The following is a 16,301-nucleotide window of genomic DNA, read 5'->3' as shown; positions in this document are numbered from 1 at the left end:
GTTCTGCCTTGCATAATAGCTATTTGTCACAGGGGAGTTAAGAAATGCTATAGGAAACTTCTGTTCATTCTTCCCTTCCTCCCTCCCCTCTTCCCTCCTTTCTTTTCCTTGGACATTTTGAGTTTAGGGATCACATCCAGTTGCTGGGAGGAAGGTGGGCACAGGTAATAAGAATGGCTTCTGGGGACCAGATCCAGAGGGTTAAATTGGGGATGGGGTGGAGGACCACTCTACAAGGTGAAGAGAGAACATGAGCAAAGACAAAGATGGGAAATGTTGGTGACATTCTGAGATCCGTGAGTAGCCCAAGTTGTAAGGATGCTGAACATTTGGGGTGGATGGAGTGATAGGAGAAAAGCAGTTCCTGATCTTGCCTGGCTCCAAATTGTTTGAATAAATAAAATTGTACTATACTTTGGAGTTTCGATCGGTTGTACCACTCTGTGGACAGATTGCGATGGGCCCAGTCCATGTTCAAGTTATGGTAGGATAGCTCTTTCTACCTTGTGATTAAAAAGGTGCCTGCCCTTTTCTTTATAGAAGTGATCAAATCTCTTAACACATTAAATCTCTATAGTTAAAACAGATACAGGAATTTTATGGGATAGAATTCAAAAGTGTTTTAATGGTCACACCTTAGAGAAAATATTGTAGGCATTAATTTAAAAATGGAAATTTTGTAACCTTTTAGATAACTAATTGTTGTCTTGAACAATAAAGAAAATGTCAACTTTTCTAAGCTCATTTTTCTTATGGCTTTGATTAAGGTAACTCTTCTCTGTGAAGAGTGTACCAACCACAAGCCTACAGTGTTGTAAAGAAAGAGCACAGACTTGGCAAAGCTCACAACCAGAGGGGAAATTATTGGAATGCAAAGAGGGTTTCCCCCCACTTTATGCAATAGGTCCCATTAGCTAGTCCTTTTTTCAGTAAATGGCATGGTTTGTTAAGGAGCATTCATTCCTAGCTATTCAGGAACAGCAAAGTAAAATCAGCCAACTTAAAGCACGGAAGATCAACGAAGATGAATCTAATATGAGGACAGGGCATTTGTGAAATAATGCTTACTCATTAGGAAAATGCGATTTGACAGGAAAAGTTAAGGTTACATACTTTATCTGTAATAGTGTCAGCAACAAAAATAAAGAAAGCAAATAAAATGAATGTCTTCTTGCAACGAGAAGAATTTTGACATATTTAAAGGTGAAGTCTGATGGTTTATTTTCTAGGCCCAAACTGGGATAGAATGAAATGGGGAGCCGATGTCCTAGTTAGGCCTGGTCTGGAGTCTCCTTTCTTTTGTATCGAGGTCTCTAGATTCTCAGGGTTATAAAACAAAAGTGCAACTCCTTCTCCAACCCTCCTGAGTTCCACTTTTAACTGGGATTTTGGGGTCCAGCCACTCTGGACTTGGAGGTGGTTGAGCAGGACTGAGTGATTCGTGCTGTCTGAAATCTTGCCCCCAGAGCTAAAAGGAATTGAGGAACGAAGCTATATTGTCACAGCCATCACTTGCTGCTATAATAACATTGAATCCTGCAGGGAACCTAGATTTTCACACTTGTCAGATTCTTGGCCAAGCTTGCCCAGAGCAATAACCTTCTTCTAGTTGTAAAGTAATACTCTAGAGGAAAAAAAATGAAGATTAAATGTTATTCAATGTTGAAAAAATAGTTTTCTAAACTTTTTTTATTTTGCTTTATGAGGATTTACATAGGTATTGTTTTTGGTTTGATCTTCTATTCAAACATTTAATTATAATATACAGGGATGCTTCACATTTTTGGGCTCTTGGTGAAATAGGGTGATTTTTTTAATGATGGCTAATGCATGGCTAGTAAATAATGATAATATTGACAATTGAAAATTTATTATTCACTCTTCATGTGAAACACCATCATAAAGAAATTCTTAGGTTTTGTTTGAAAAATTTTTGGTAAAATTTCTCTAAAGTACATTGCACATATTTTTCCCTTCATGGACAGACTCTATGAGATAGAACATGTTAATGTCCTAGGGCAGTGGTTGGCAAACTCATTAGTCAACAGAGCCAAATATCAACAGTACAACGATTGAAATTTCTTTTGAGAGCCAAATTTTTTAAACTTAAACTATATAGGTAGGTTACATTGTTATTAACTTAATTAGGGTGCTCCTAAGGCTTAGGAAGAGCCACACTCAAGGGGCCAAAGAGCCGCATGTGTCTCGCGAGCCGCAGTTTGCCAACCATGGTACTAGGGTCATATTGAAATTTGTCAGATGCTTTCCCTTATGTGAGAGGCTCTTTGACTTATATGATTTCTCTGCCTCTTCATACATTGTTAACTATCCCTTCTCAGTGTGTCACTTTTGAACAGACCAGCATTCTTCTGATCATCTGGGGAAAACTAGACAACCTAGTTGTTACCTTATGTGTAGTTCTAACCTAGTCATGCCTGAACTTGACATTACTTTCATGCCACTGCTGAAGAGAAAAGGGTTTGGGCTTGAGGCAGTTAATTTCCACAGTCTCCAGAAATGTTTCATCGATCTCACTTCTCTTGGCTGTGTCCTGGAAGACTGAGGTTTTGCCGAATTGGTTAAGTTAATGGGTATAAATCACCTACTTTTTTTTTGTTATTTCCTTAATACCATCATCATAAAATAAACATGGTCAAGCTTTGGTTTATAATGATTTGTAGCAAAGCTTGTCATCATTTAGCAGAACTGTTCTTTGCAGGATGAGAGATGAGAATGAGGGTGTGCCTACCTAACCCACCAGGCTAAAATGGCTTCCAATTTAGCAATTCTGATGCAACTTGTCAAAGGAAGGACAAGAATAGCCCCTACAGAGAAACATGGAAAAACACATCTCACTTTTCCTTCCCCCAAAGTCCTAAACGAAACCAGATCAGAAGAGGCAGAAAAACAAAGGAGACAGGGTCTAATTTCTGACTCTGAAAAATAACAGAGAAAGTCACTGTCAGGGAGCTGCTCATCATAATTTTTTGTAGGGTTAAGAATAAGTCAAGGGCAAAGGTATTCTTTTTTTCTTTCCATGTGAACTTTCAGCTCACCTTCATGTGACTCCCCCCCCCCCCCCCCCCCCCGCTTTTAAAAAAGTTCACGCTTCTTTCTGTCTGTGGCCCTCCCTCCCTTCCTGTATGTTTCTCATTACATTCAGCAGGGCTTATAATTTGTTATTTAATTTTTACTATATTATTGAGAGACCACACATTGCTAATATCTCAGGATTTGAAAAAGAAAACTTTTTTCCCCCACCAGCTGATTTATGAACATAACTGAATTGAGATAATAATTTAAACAAAATAACCCAGTGGATGTCTTTGTGCTCAGTGGGTTTTAGAATATTATTATTATTATTGGTTATTCTTACATGCTGATTTTACAAATGGAAGGGGAACTTCTCTTTATCACTGAGGATAAAACTTTGCCACTAGATGAAGTTTATTTGTGGGTGTTTGTCTTACTGTTTGAAGAGAAGTTAGCTTTGCAATGTCCATTTTTATTTCAAATTCCTTTATTATTCCCCAATTACTTGGTTGTAGATGGACACACTAACTTCTACCCTTGGACTAATGCTTTGCTTAGTAGGCCGTATTGTGCCTTTAAGTTTTTCCAAAAGATAAAAATATTTAATGGCAGAAGAATGTGCTTTATGCATGAAGGGAGGTTTTAGTGTCAAGTTCTGTGTGGAGGAGCCACCCACTGATGGCCTTCCTTGTACCGACAGGACAACAATCCCCTGAGAATGACAACACCATCAAGGACCTGCTCCCAGAAGACGCTGGGATCGACCACCAGACCGTGCACCAGCTGATTACAGTGCTCATGAAGTTCATGGCCAAGGATGAGAGCAGCGCAGAGTCAGACATCAGCAGTGCGAAGGCCTTCAACACGGTCAAGCGGCACCTGTACGTCTTACTCGGCTACGACCAGCAGGAAGGCTGCTTTATGATAGCACCTCAGAAAATGCGCCTGTCGACGTGCTTTAATGCGTTTATTGCGGGAATTGCCCAGGTAAGTGCAATCACAGCCTTTGGGAGCCATGCCCTTGGACGTTCAGGAGAAACAAGTAATTAAGTCCGTGTAGCCAACATGAGTTGAGTGTAAAAGTTTGTACAAATTACTTTCTTAGGAGTCTGTGAGGGGAATATACAGATGAGTAAGATTCAGCCACCTAATGTCATAAAGGGAGTTTGGGATTTTTTTTGGAGAGGTAGTGTAAAATCTATATAACATGAATTTACCATTTTAGCCATTTTTAAGTGTACAATTCTGTGTCATTAAGTACATTCACTTAGTTATGTAACCACCACCACTATCCATCTCCAGAACTTTTTCATCATTCTAACCTAAAACTCTACCCAGTGAACAATAAGGCAGTGTGGGATCTTTATTTGTGGGTGTTTTTTTCTCTTTTCCTTTTAAAATTATCGAATTTATTGGGGTGACACTGGTTAACAAAATTATATAGGTTTCAGGTGTACAATTCTATAGTACATCATCTGTATAATTGTACTGTGTGTTTACCACCCCAAGTCAAGTCTCCTTCCATCACCATTTATCCCCCTTTATCCTATTATACCTCTCCAACCCCCTTTCCCTCTGATAATCATCATACTTCTTTTACTTTTTAAAAAATCTTTTTCCTTTTTGGCTTCAAGTGGAAGGTTGAATTAATCATACAACTTACTTCATGTCACATCACCATTATTGGCTATTCCATGTTTGCTGTTTCTAACTGCTGTACCATATGCCATGGTGTACATCTGCCATGCTTTACCTATCCATTCCCCCATGATGGACACTCATATTGCTCCCAACTCCTTCCTACCCCAAACCGCTCAGCAATGGACATCCTTGTACATGCACCTTATCCACTAATGTGGGAATTCCTTTGAGATATGATCCAAGAGCAGAATTAAGGGACTGTGGGGGGTATCTTGTGTGCCTGATTTGACCAGTGCTACAAATATGACTCTCCAGAATGACTGCACAGTCTGCAAAGGGTATAGGACTTGGGGAATAATGGACATGAATTTCAGCTCTGCCACTGTTACTACCTCTATGGCCTTAGGCATCTTCTGCTTGTTTGCCAGTTGGTAACAGACTTTTTTTTGAAAGATTAGAGACAACATATTGCAAAGCACCTTGCTCAGTGCCTCTCTCATGCTAGGAACTCAGTGATGGTAGCTGTTATCAATGAACTCAAATAGATTGTAAAATAATGAACACAAATAAGCATAGTGGGAGCAGTAGGTATGTAGTTGTCTCTTGCTGATGCTGATAATTAGATGGACCACCACTAACTCAGCTGTCTGTGTTGAAGGAGAGTGCACCATTTCAGCCACCAAGCTCTCCCTTCTTTTTCCCCTCTCTCCCTCCTTCCTTCCCTCCCCTGCTTTTCCCTTTCTAAATCCATGTTATACATATTCATTTTAGAAATATAACCAATAAGGTAAAATACAAATCTCAAAAAAACCCATGACAAATAACTAACATTTTGGTATTATCACTGGCTCCAAATTTACACACATATATGCATGTATATATCATATACATACATACATGCATACATACATATATGTGTATATGTATATATATGTATGTATATACATGCACATTTTAATAACAATAAGATCATGTTATACATATTAATATATGTATGTCTATCCTTTAAAAATATGTTTTTATTGATTTTAGAGAGAGAAGAAGGGAAAGGGAGAGAGAGAGAGAAAGAGAGAGAAACATTGATGTGAGAGAGAAACATCAATCGGCTGCCTCTTGCATGCCTCCCCTACTGGGGATCGAGCCCACATGTGCCCTGACCCAGACCCAGAATTGAACTGGTGGCCTCCCTGTGCATAACACGATGCTCTACCAACTTAGCCACACTGGCCAGGGCTGTATGTGTAAACTTTCGAAATGTAAAATATATTACAGAGTTCATATAATGTATATAAGTTTGTATCATATCCTATTAATGTCTATGTAGTAGTCTGCTGTCATAAAAACAATCTTTTATTAACTAGTCCCATAGTGTTGGAGATGTAGGTTTGTGTCCAGCTGGGACTGGCTATAATGCTGACTATTTTTATGCATACATCTTGGAACACTTCTCTGATTATTTCCTTAGGATATATTTAATTGTTGTGCTAGAGGCTATGTGCTTTTTTTACTTCTGAATACATGTTGTTAAATTGCTCTCTTGAAAGGTTGTATTGAGTGATATACTGTTTCCAGAAAGGTTAATATACTGTGTCTGAGAATGTCCATTTCTCCACATGATTTCCCATACTAGGTGTTTTGATTGATTCTAAGTTTTATTCCACTTAGCAGTTTAATAGGACATTTTAATAGATACAATTTTATTTTAATAGATAAATTAGATTATTAGATAATTGAGTAGATTAAAACTATTTTAATAGACGAGGTTTAAAAAAATTTCCTGTGAGGTTGGACTTTCCTCCTTTATGCGTAGTGGCCATCACTATTAATATTTTGTGAGATGCCTGTTAAATATTTTGCCTGTGTTCGATGGTTCAAATTTTTCCTTTTGGCTTGTAAGTGTTCTTTATAGTTTTCCTTCAGTTATTAATTTCTTTCCTATTTCAGGTTATGGACTATAACATTAATTTGGGAAAACACCTTCTCCCCTTGGTGGTTCAGGTGCTCAAATACTGCTCTTGTCCTCAACTACGGCATTATTTCCAACAGCCACCTCGTTGTTCCCTCTGGTCCCTAAAACCTCACATCCGGCAGATGTGGTTGAAGGCCTTGCTTGTCATCCTGTACAAGGTGAATTGCTGCAGTTACTTCTTTTTTGGGTGGAATGATTCTCTTAGTGAGGAGAACACTTAAGAGACCTATGTTGAAAATGTTGTAGGACAATCATTTGACCTTCAGAAGAAGAATTGTCAGGTACAATTAGTGCTGAGAAGCAAAGAGCTATTGGAATGGAACTAGAAATGGAGGCCATGTCAGTGTCTTCTCTTGAAAATGTTTAAAATGAAAAAAGATGAATTGTAGGACTTCGATCAACCACCTCTATTTCTGACCAGAATCTCCTATTTTATCTAATAATTAGATTCTAATTAATATATATTAATTTTATGTCAGAAAACAAGGAAAATATTTAAAATTGTATTCATAGACCAAATGTTTATGGCAAATAATTTTGTTGAAAAGAATTGTAACTGGGAACTGGCATGCATTGCCGTTTGTGGTTCAGTGCAAGAGACAGGGAATAAGGGCATGCATGATAAGGATTTATGTTTTTGCCTATCTATATTTTTCTTTTTATCCCCCCCCCGCCCCCCAAATGCTGAGGAAACTATCTAGCAAGATCAAGTGGAAAACTTACCCTTCGAAATAACCATTTATATATTTCTCCCTTTGTTTTGTTGTGCAGTATCCATATCGGGACTGTGACATCAGCAAGGTCCTGCTGCACCTGATTCACATAACAGTCAATACACTCAATGCACAGTATCATAGCTGCAAGCCCCATGCCACGGCGGGCCCTTTGTACAGTGACAACAGTAACATCAGCAGATACAGCGAGAAAGAAAAAGGTACTTCACGCATCTCAATTCTATCCTAAACTGAGTTTGAATACGTAAAACATCCTGGACAGTGTTTCTCTTAGGAGACAGAAGGGGGCCCTCAGGTGTCATTCTGGAGTCAAACAATCACTTACTGCTTCATTAATTTTCCAACTGTCCCATGATGTTGCTGCCTTAATTTTTAAAATGAAAGAGAAATAATTAATGTGCTTCTGAAATCCATTTCATAAGAAATAGTGTTTGGTAAAGATTGTCTGCTGTTTGGTTAAGAGACCTTTATGGGCCTTTTCCTACGTGACGGAAACACCTTGCTTTGGGCTGTGAGGTAATTCTTAGTAGAGGCATGTAATTTTGTCGGTCTCTTGTTTGCTCCAGAACTTTGCGCTCACAGATTTGAATGGAGTCTGCATTTGCTGACATGCTTTTTGTAGCCACCTTATTCAATAAGAATTGATTTAAGGCAACTGGAATGAAATACTTTTGCTGCATAGGTTTACATTATCTCCGATATTGACTTTTTATATTGATAGCTTTTCCACAAAGGAGTAGAATAAAACTCTAGAGTAAAATTATAGCCTGAAGAACCAAGGTGTTTATCTTTAGTGCCTGTCACGGGGTGACTAGACTTGTAAAAGGTGACATCATCTAATCCAATCCTGGGAGAAAGCCAAGTGTCCCCCGACCCTTTGGTGTGTTATAGAGCGGTGTTAATGGAGTCTGACTTGGTTGACTGCTCTGAAAATATCTCATTAGGATGGGTTGGAGACAGCGTTCCATTATTGGTTTATTGCTGCAAGGTCTGAGTTTAGGTTGGCTACAGATGGATCTCAGAGTCCTAAGTTATTTAGCTCTGGTATCCATCAGACCCTTTCTGAAGAATATCTTATTTACCAGTTTAGGTCCTAGTTTCTGGGAAATTGGGTGGATCCAGTTACACTAGGGATGTCCTCAATGTGGGCTCAGTGTTTGGGCCAGTCCCAGGTGACCCTTTCTAGATGGGAGATGCCATCCTGAAGCCTTTCTTCTCGATTATTCAGTATAATTGAGAATTATTTCGCAGCTATATAATGGCAATTGCATAACTCTTTCCTCAAAAGCCTGCATTTTAAAAGGAGTATGTTTTTATAAAGGAAATAAAGAAAATAAAACAGGTCACTGTTGCCTCTTCTCAAGACACAGGAGTTTGATAGGCTTTCTCAACTTTGTGGAAGTTCACTGGTAGTTTTGTACCCATTTTAATGGTTAACATTTATTTTTTTTATTTGACAAAAAGGATCACTATTCTTGGTTTATCTAACATCTACTGCTTCAAATTTCACTTACTTATAGACTCTTGAGTATGAGGACAGGATCAAAACTTAACTCTGTATTTGTACTATCCTTATGATCAAGAAAGCTTAAATAACCTTAATCGCACCTGAGCCTCATTTTGTCACATAGGTAGACGTCGATATAGGCCAAATGCTGTGATTTCAGTGATATTCAGCTCCAACAGTAGGTTGATTCCATTTATCCTGGTACTAAGTGCACTTTTGTAGCCTTTTCTCTTGCTGCTTTGAACATGGCTTTGGCCTTTCCAAAGCATGGAAGGACATTTGAAATTAAGTGAACTTTATGGGGTGCAACATAGCAACCCTTTCCTTATTAATTCATTTTTGTGTTTCTCTTTGATTTAAAATTGGCCAAATGGGGACAGAAGAAGACATAGAAAAACGCTTGACAGGCATTCTAGTGACCAATTTATTGAGGGGGCCTCAGGCTGATGAGCCAAAGATTCTTCCTGGGAGTCACTGTAGTTACACATGACAAACTCCTCAGAGAAGAGTCTTTACTAGGGGGAAATGTTTCTTTCTGTTTTCTTTTTCCTTTGTTTACTCTTTCAGCCCATAATCATTTGTGGAGCTTTTAAGACGGCCAGTGGCTTTTCTAAGCTTTTTCTGTGTGTTGTGTGTGTCATTACCAAATGTAGAGTACAGTATTTTGCATTCACAAAGTATAAGGTGCATGTACTGTTAGGCTGTGTCTATGCCAGTTCTCAAATCCCAAGAAGGCATATATTTTTGGAAAGAGTGAGAACCACTCATTTTGCTTAATTTTCTTTTGCTAAATTAGCCTGAAAATTCACCCAAGGCAGGGAGGTCAAGCAGTATCCCAGACTCCTGACACCTATGTACTATCTGGTTTTCAGTGCATTGGGAAAGCTTCTGCATGAGGCTCTATTGGAACATTGAAATGTCTCTCTTGAAAATGCTGCCAATTTGTCACCTGGGAAATGAGGGGCAACCTTGTATAACAGGTTGCTCTGTTCAACATATGGATGATTTGATGCCTGGATGAAATACAAGCCATGGCTAGACGTGGGCTGGCGTAGAAACCACCCCAGACTTGGCTCTATGTAATGTTTTCATTGGAATGCTTGTGTAGACACAGCCTAAGAGAGAATAACCTCTTAAGTGTAATTTTGACTTTCTCTCCCCAATTAGAAGAAGATAGTGTTTTTGATGAATCTGATATTCATGATACACCTACTGGACCCTGCAATAAAGAGTCTCAAACTTTTTTTGCAAGATTGAAAAGGATAGGCGGCAGCAAAATGGTGAAATATCAGCCGGTTGAGATGAATGTACAGAGAAGTATGAATTTTTTCCTCTTAGTAATTTTATGCAGAAATGTTGTACTCTACTGTTTGTTTGGGGTAAAACCTTAATTTTATTATGTTACTACACATTTTAATACCGTTGATTTTATATATATGTATGCATAAACAGTATATATATATATATATACACACACATTTATATATATATGTGAATTGACAGATACCTCATTAACGTCATAACTGTGCTAGAGGGCCATTGCTTGATTTGATTTTTTGCAAAACGTTTGTTTCTCTTCCACACAATTTGAATACAGTTTCCTAGATCAGCCTCAGCCAAAGCGATCCCCTCTCCTGTACAAATGAGCAGAGCTGAGGGATTTTTCTGAAGCCTGATTTTGGAAATATAAATCTTAAACTGCCATTGTGGGTTCTCTCATTCCAAGGGTTTCTGGTTTTTGAAATTAGATTGAACCTTACAAAAACTTGGTCAGAAAGTCAGTTTTGCCTTCTGGTGGAGCTGGGATTGTGATGACGATTTATGCCAATTGTATGCCCATGTATGAGGGGGGAAAAGAAACAATGGTGAAGTCTCCCCATAAAATAGTACTAGCTTTTTCTGTTTCAATCAGGTGAAATAGAGCTGGCTGAATATAGAGAAACGGGTGCATTACAAGACAGCATTCTCCACTGTGTGAGAGAAGAAAGCATTCAGAAAAAAAAGCTGCGCTCTTTAAAACAAAAATCTCTTGATATAGGGAACGCAGACTCCCTGTTGTTTACATTAGATGAGCACCGTAGGAAGTCCTGCATAGACCGGTGTGACGTAGATAAGCCCCCTGCCCAGGCTGCTTACGTCACGCACAAACAGCACGACCACGGACGGTCCCGACAGAATTCTGCTACCAGGCGGAGCAATCCTGAAGTCCCCGAGAACCCCGCCGTGGGAGGTTTTCAGGAAAGGCGGAGGCCCGTGATCCCAGAGGTCAGGTTGAACTGCATGGAGACGTTTGAGGTCAAAGTTGATTCGCCAAGAAAGCCTGCTCCTAAGGAGGACTTAGATCTGATCGATCTGTCCTCCGATTCAGCTTCTGGGCCTGAGAAGCAGTCTATGCACTCCACCTCTGACAGCGACTCCCTCGTGTTTGAACCGCTGCCCCCCTCTCCGAATAGTAGAGAGCGACGAAGAGGAGACGGTGGGCCAGGGAAATGATGGTGCTGCTGGCAAAAATGCTGCCTCCTCGCCCTCCATCCCCAGCCGCCCCCCGGCCCTCAGCCTGAGCACAGCTCCTCTTGTGCAAGTAAGTGTGGAGGACTGTTCCCAAGGCTTTTCCTCCAAGGACTCAGGAACTAATCAGCCAGCAGGGGACAAGGACTTCCGTTTCATAGCTCTGGAAGACCCCACCGCCTCTGAAGACTTAGCGAGGCCGGGGGAGCTGCAAGAGCTTTCGGGGGGCAGCCCGCTCACGCTGAAACAAAAACGAGACCTCCTTCAGAAGTCATCTGCTCTCCCCGCCTTGTCACTGGACGAGACCCTGGAGCCTGGCATCGAAGAAGAGACGCCGGGTGGGCTGATGCCAAGCTCAGGGGCAAAAACTGTCCTCCTCAAAGTCCCTGAGGATGCTGAGAGTCCAATGGAGAGTGAGAAGCCCGACACCAGCGCTGAATCCGATACCGAACAGAATCCCGAGGGGAAGGTCGAAGAGGAGGGAGCCGAGGAGTCGGAATTTAAGATTCAGATCGTTCCCAGGCAGAGGAAGCAGAGGAAGATTGCAGTCAGTGCCATCCAGAGAGAGTACCTGGACATCTCCTTCAACGTTCTGGACAAACTGGGAGAACAGAAGGATCCAGGTGAGCTCCTGCCTCTTCTTCTTCCAGCCTTGCATTCAAGTTTGTGCATCTTACTGGTTAGGTTCTTGGCTTTGACTGTGCATACATTTTTACTCTTTTTTAAAAAAAGTATTTTTATTGATTTCAGAGAGGAAGGGAGAGGGAGAGAGAGATAGAAACATCAATGATGAGAGAGAATCATTGATTCGCTGCCTCCTGCACGCCCCCCACTGGGGATCGAGCCTGCAACCCAGGCATGTGCCCTGACAGGGAATCGAACCGTGACTTCCTGGTTCATAGGTCGGCGCTCAACCACTGAGCCACACCAGCCGGGCATAAATTCTTAACCTTATATGGTCAGGGAGTGACATTATAATTGTTTCATAATCACTCCAGATCCTTCCTGCCCGGCTGAAATGTTGGATTCAGATGTGGTTTTATTGGCTCCATAAATGTTCCCGTATCTGTTGTTTCTAAACTCTCCAGGCAATTCTTGACCATCCTTGGCAATCAGAGGCAATGCTTAATTCATATCAAGATACTCCAAACATCATTTTAGTCTTCCTCAATCAGCAAAAGCCATTAATGTGAACTCTTTTTGCCCCCCCCCCCCGTACTTTAGTGAGCTGTGATATAGTCCAAAAGGAGGAACAAATACGAAGGGCTAACATAAAGCAAAAAATGCTTAGAATAATGAAGAATTGATTGTATACTCATTTAGGGCCTTCAGTTGATTATATATTTTGAACAATATCAGCAATCTGGTGGACATTGTGTCCCCTCAAGAACAACAACAACAAAAAAGTCCAGTTATCACCGAGACCCTAATCCGTGGACACCACTTGGTGGTGAAGTTGTCACAGCACAGGGATTTCCTGCCTCAGGGGCCATTTCTTGTGTTTCCTTGGAAACACCGTTTCTAAGAAAGATAACTTGCAAAAGTGGCAAGCAGGTAGCCCGGCTAAAACATAGTCTGCTGTGGTATTGCTGTGCTACTGATCGGCCGCTTCCTCATGTTCCAACTCAGATCTTTTAAAAAAAGGAATGGAATTGGTCAGGGCTGATTATCTTATTAAATTCCTAGGCTCTAGAGCAGCGATTCTCAACCTGTGGGTCTCGACCCCTTTGGAGGTCGAACGACTCTTTCACAGGGGTCACCTAAGACCATCGGAAAACATGTATATAATTACATATTGTTTTCGTGATTAATCATGAAATTGGGGGTCACCACAACATGAAGAACTGTATTAAAGGGTCGCGGCATTAGGAAGGTTGAGAACCACTGCTCTAGAGCATTGAGAACTGGCAGAGAGCTCAGAGACCTCGCTTTCTGTGAGAGGGCCCTGCCCCTCCCACCCCCCCCCCCCCCCCCCCCGCCCCCGCGCCCACCAGAAGGTGATGGGCCTTGCTGCGGGTCACACAGCCAGGTGGTGGCAATGCCGGGCCTAGTCCCTTGATTCTAGTCCTGCTTCTCCCACTGCTCCATACACAAGCCACTCCTTTGAGGACGGGCTCAGCTCTTTTGTTTGCCCGGGTATTTCCTGAGGTTTCTGACTGTTCTCTACCTCATAGGACAGAGCTGTGTACCTCAAAGGTACTCTGTGAAAATTGGTTGAGTGAACGTTAGGGTATTTGAAAAAGGGCATGCTCCAGCCAGGCAGGGGAAGGGAAAGACCCTGGTACTAACCAGAAAGTTTCCGATGGTTTCTAGGGAAACTGGAGTAGCTTTTTATTGTTGGGAGTCAGGAAAGTTTCTGCATGTAGATGGAGGACAGCATTGCCTAGAAGCTGTAGAGGTCTACAGGGTGGGTATATCGGAGACTATAGAAGGTCTGTGGGGTGGGCGTGTATGATATATAGGTTGCAGGTATGTTGTGTGTGTATGTGTGTTGCTTTCTCTATTCATCCTTATGTTAGATTGTTCCCCGGGATACTAAGGAGAAAGTTGGTTTTATATTAATATACTTGTTCCTAGAATAAGAAGGAAGTATCTGACAATTACAATAATGTCTTTAAACATATTATAATGTATATTGTACAGTCATATAATTTTATATCTGTAGTGTCCCACCCCCACAGACGTACAGATCTCCTCGCCTTCCTTGCTGGGTGTTGGATGGAGACCCACGCTCTCACCTAGGATCTATTTTACTTTTATTTCTGACAGTTTTGCAAGTTTGGTGGTCATCCAGCAACAGAATAGCATCTGCTTGCTTAAGTTGTATATATTATGGTGTTTTGCTCTGTGGCAAGAAGAAAGGATTGAGCATAGGAAAAGGATGAGACAGAGGCATGACTAAGCTTAAGGACTCGAGGCCATTTAGGGTGGCATCCCTGACCTGCAGCACAGAGTCACGAAAGCACATAGTGGCAACTCCGAGGTGCTCTCTGTGTCCGATAGTTAGTGCTGCTTCCGGTGGCAGGGAGGTTTGTAAGAAATTTTAGGAGGCTTGCTACAATAAACTATTAAACTTTTCAAACGGTTTTAAAAGATAATCTTTAGTTAGAATAATGTGGAGTACCTTTTCCCCATTAGATTACTAAGAAAATACCATATACAGAAAATATTTCACCTTGGATACATTTGTCAAATAGAAGAAGCAAACAACACAGTCTGTTTCTTGCTCAACTAATAAAATATAAAATCTGAGTTAATATTATTTCATGTTCAATCCAGTCTCTGCCCCTACATTACATATGGTTTAGCAAAGTTACAGACAAGTAAATAGGAAATTACATGATAGTGTTTTAGGTTAGGGAGAGATTAAGGACCGGGTACTCTGGAATTACATAAGAGTGTTGCCTGAGCCAGTTTTTTGTTTGTTTGTTTGTATTTGGGGGGTGGGGGAGGGGTCTCAAAAAACATCCTGGAGGAGGAGTTTTCTGTGTAAATTGAGATGTAAATGATGAATAGGAAAATGCCAGATAAAGGTGGAGTGGTGGAATGATATAGATGGAATGAACTGTAAGCGAGTTTAGGTGTTAGATGAGAAGAAATTCAGTCTGGAAGGTGAAGAGACCTGCTCAAGGACGGGCAGTGTGAGCATGTGAGGCTTAGTTTTGTCCCTGTGCTGTCGTTGATCTCCGAGAGGCCTAGCTACAGATGCAGAGTGTAATACGAAAGCAGTTCTCCATGAAACTTTGAATGTAATTCCACTAAAGTAATTAGTAGGGTCAGAAAGTATATAACAGTATATAATGGGTATATAAGTAGAATGAGTGTATTAGGCAAGAGGGGAAAGTATACAGAAAAGGTTCTATATAGAATTTGTTTTTAATCAGTGTCCTGAGTTTTAAATACTATTTATGCTTGCAGATCCCTCTACTAAAGGACTTTCTACGTTGGAAATGCCACGAGAATCCTCGTCCGCCCCTACCTTAGAAGCAGGTGTGCCAGAAACAAGCAGCCATTCCTCGATATCAAGTAAGATTTCTTCTGCATTGATTTTGGAACATTATCTGCTACATTATTTTCAATTTTCACACACTTGGTTTTCTTTTTTTAATGTTGTGTTAGCTTCCTAGGTGACAATATGCTGTATGTTCTCAGAGACCCTGAGGCACGGGCTCACCTTTGTCAACATCTCAAGTGTTTGATAAATCTGTATGGTTACTGATGGACCAAGAATTCTCATTTGTTAAGGAATAATCACTGAATTTCATCATTCAATAAAATAATAATTGCATATTACAAGCCTAACATAAAACATGGAACGGGTTTTGGGACAAGTGGAAAGCATTATTCATGGCGGAATTTTACAGGGAACATTTTAGTTTGAATTCCCTCCATCATTAACCAAGTTTTATCTGGGTTATCATAAAATAGATGTATTGGATATCTCATGCTCCCAACATCATGGTGGAATCAAGTCCTTTAGACCAGGAAATAAAAATGGCCTGGAAATTTTACAAGATCTATAAGAGGCAACTATTTGGAAACTGCCTTCAGTTGATGGGTCCTAGATTTTGTCATGAGGAGCTTGAGTTCCGCTGAGGTGAGGGTAAGGGTGTCCACCTGGCTCAGTGGAGGCAAGTAAGAGACTTTAGATAGGAAATTGTCTGCAGGAATCAGATGCAAATAGGTGCAAGTTCTGCAAACTCTGGTCCCGTGTGCTGGTATCGTCTGTGTTCTATGTGGACTCTGTCTGAGGAGCTGGTTAATTTTCATCTGACGCTCTTGAAATGAGGATGATTCTGAAAAACCAGATAACGATCTTAACTTAGATGCTGGACTGGTAGTACGGAACCACATCATCATCTTCATCGTTCATTCATTCATGCTTTCATTCATTCAGCAACTAGTTATT

At 40.7% G+C, this 16,301-nt stretch overlaps 1 protein-coding gene across 1 annotated transcript in view; it reads left to right on the top strand.

The window, feature by feature from the left end:
- Positions 1-16,301, top strand: part of LOC139009254 (protein unc-79 homolog) — a 224,255-nt gene that overhangs the window by 143,514 nt on the left and 64,440 nt on the right. Inside the window, 7 exon segments of the mRNA XM_070413424.1 lie at positions 3,734-4,020; positions 6,619-6,801; positions 7,415-7,577; positions 10,052-10,201; positions 10,797-11,320; positions 11,322-12,015; positions 15,311-15,418. Of these exon segments, the coding sequence (XP_070269525.1) occupies positions 3,734-4,020; positions 6,619-6,801; positions 7,415-7,577; positions 10,052-10,201; positions 10,797-11,320; positions 11,322-12,015; positions 15,311-15,418 (2,109 nt within the window).

Source organism: Myotis yumanensis, unplaced genomic scaffold (genome assembly GCF_028538775.1).
Source record: "Myotis yumanensis isolate MYYU_CA2020_CCGP unplaced genomic scaffold, mMyoYum1.0.hap1 SCAF_1, whole genome shotgun sequence".
Taxonomy (NCBI): Eukaryota; Metazoa; Chordata; class Mammalia; order Chiroptera; family Vespertilionidae; genus Myotis; species Myotis yumanensis.
Note: the sequence above shows the minus strand (reverse complement) of the source record. Positions and strands in the feature narration are given on the sequence as shown.